At 39.6% G+C, this 2,008-nt stretch overlaps 1 protein-coding gene across 1 annotated transcript; it reads right to left on the bottom strand.

The window, feature by feature from the left end:
* Positions 1-427: 427 nt before the first annotated feature.
* LOC137630915 (uncharacterized) lies at positions 428-1,728 on the bottom strand. Its single transcript, XM_068362450.1, has 2 exons — positions 529-1,728; positions 428-439 (listed from the first exon to the last, which is right to left on the bottom strand). The coding sequence occupies exons 1-2, from the start codon at positions 1,726-1,728 to the stop codon at positions 428-430; spliced, it is 1,212 nt and encodes a 403-aa protein (XP_068218551.1).
* Positions 1,729-2,008: the final 280 nt, after the last annotated feature.

Here is a 2,008-nt window from a genome sequence, read left to right as displayed (position 1 = left end):
AAGAACTGCACTCAAAGTCTTCCTTATTCCTAAGTGTGAAGAAGATACATTATGTGCCATGTGTAATACTTTTTGCCTTAGGCTCGCTGGAATGACAATCTGATTCTTGATTTCCCAAGTTGAACTTGCCGGAGTATGCAAAGATCTGAACTTCCTCATCAGTAGTCCATTCCTCAGGTAATAACATACTGGCTCCGTATTGATCTGGTCTTCTGCAACAACTTCACTGTAAATAGACTGCAAAGACAAATCTTCCCGTTGAGCTTTTATAATGTCAGAACATTTCATATCAAAAAGATTATCAGAGTAATCAAAAACATTACTTTAATTAATTTCATTTTCAATTGAGTTTACAGTATTTACCAATACTACGTTACCAGTCTTCAAACCAAACTTAGTTTCTAGCACACTTTCTTTCTCTTTTACATTACCTCCAAAACTATCAGTTTGGAATAAACTATCAATATTGATATCTACGTCAACTGTACCAACAGCATCTTTTTCTAAAGTACCTGACGTAGTACTTACATTGACGTCCTTGGTCACATCTGTTCCACGCTCTCGTGGGACTTTTACCACAGCCAGACTTCTGCTGCGCTGTACAACACAAGAAGGATACAATACTGGATCTTCCACGGGGCTTACCTCTAATGGAGTGTCAACAACTATGGGACTAGGTACAACCTTCCCTCCTGCCAAGTCGTTCCCCATAAGAAAATCAACACCTCGAATGGGCAATTCATCCACCACCCCAACTGTGACATAACGAGCTAATAAACCACAATGCAGATATAACCTACACAAGGGAACTGTTACCAGTCCACCCAAACTTCTAACAACCAGTCTATCTGATGTAAAATATTTTTCCAATACAGGAACCTTTCCTTTTACAATTAGACTATTAGAAGAACAAGTGTCCCGTACTATCCTAACAGGCACACTTCTACCTAGGTCATCTGACACTGACACCACCCCATCAAACTTGAAAGGAGCAAACTCATTATCTAACCTATCACACTGAGAAACAGGAATTTCCTGCTGGACCTTCCTAATTGCCATATTTGATCCCGAAGATTCGCTCTTCCCCTCCTTATAATTACTAGGGCATCTTGCCTTCATGTGACCAAGCTGGTTACATTTGTAACACCTAACCTCAGACAGACTTCTACTGAATGAGCCAGAGGATTTCTTCTCCTCTGATACATTACCTGGAGATTTCTTGGATTGTCTTTGACTATGGTGATGTGGTTTAATTAAACTGTAATTCTCAGCTAACACAGCTGCTCTTTGTAAAGTTGTAACCTCACGCTCAAATAGGTATCTCTGAACATCAATAGGAACACCTCTAATGAACTGTTCAAGTAAAATGAGCTCCCTATATTCATCTAAGGTAGTGACACTTGCTGCTGTATACCATTTATCATGTAATTTAACAAGATTATGTGAATATTCAATATATGAATGCGAATCAAACTTCTTACATCTTCGAAACTTGAGACGATAATACTCAGCCGTAAGCTCATAAGCTTTCAGGATACTATCTTTAGTAAAGTCGTCATCATTACTCTCACTAGATGTTAACGACAAGAACACTGTTCTAGCTTTACCCTTTAATGACGGCTGCAAGATTACGGGCCATAAACGCTTAGGCCACTTCAAATTAAGCGCAAGTCTTTCAAAAAGCATAAAGAACTCATCTGGATCCGCTTCATCAAACAACTGAATCATTTTAGAAGCCTTAACAACATCAATTACCTGTTCACCTTCATCGCCTTGGCTCACATTATCTTTTATCGTTCTCTTTTTCTCCAATAGCTCTAATTGATATCTGTGCTCTCTTTCCTCTCGTTCTATCCTATCCTTCCTCTCTAACTCTTCACGCTCTATCCTATCCTTCCTCTCTAACTCTTCACGCTCTCTCTCTCTTTCCTCTCGCTCTCTCCTCTCTTTCCTCTCCAACTCCTCACGCTCTCTCCTCTCATGTCTATCTCTCTCCTCTTTTTCACGA

This window comes from Palaemon carinicauda, chromosome 39 (assembly GCF_036898095.1).
Source record: "Palaemon carinicauda isolate YSFRI2023 chromosome 39, ASM3689809v2, whole genome shotgun sequence".
Lineage (NCBI taxonomy): Eukaryota > Metazoa > Arthropoda > Malacostraca > Decapoda > Palaemonidae > Palaemon > Palaemon carinicauda.
Note: the sequence above shows the minus strand (reverse complement) of the source record. Positions and strands in the feature narration are given on the sequence as shown.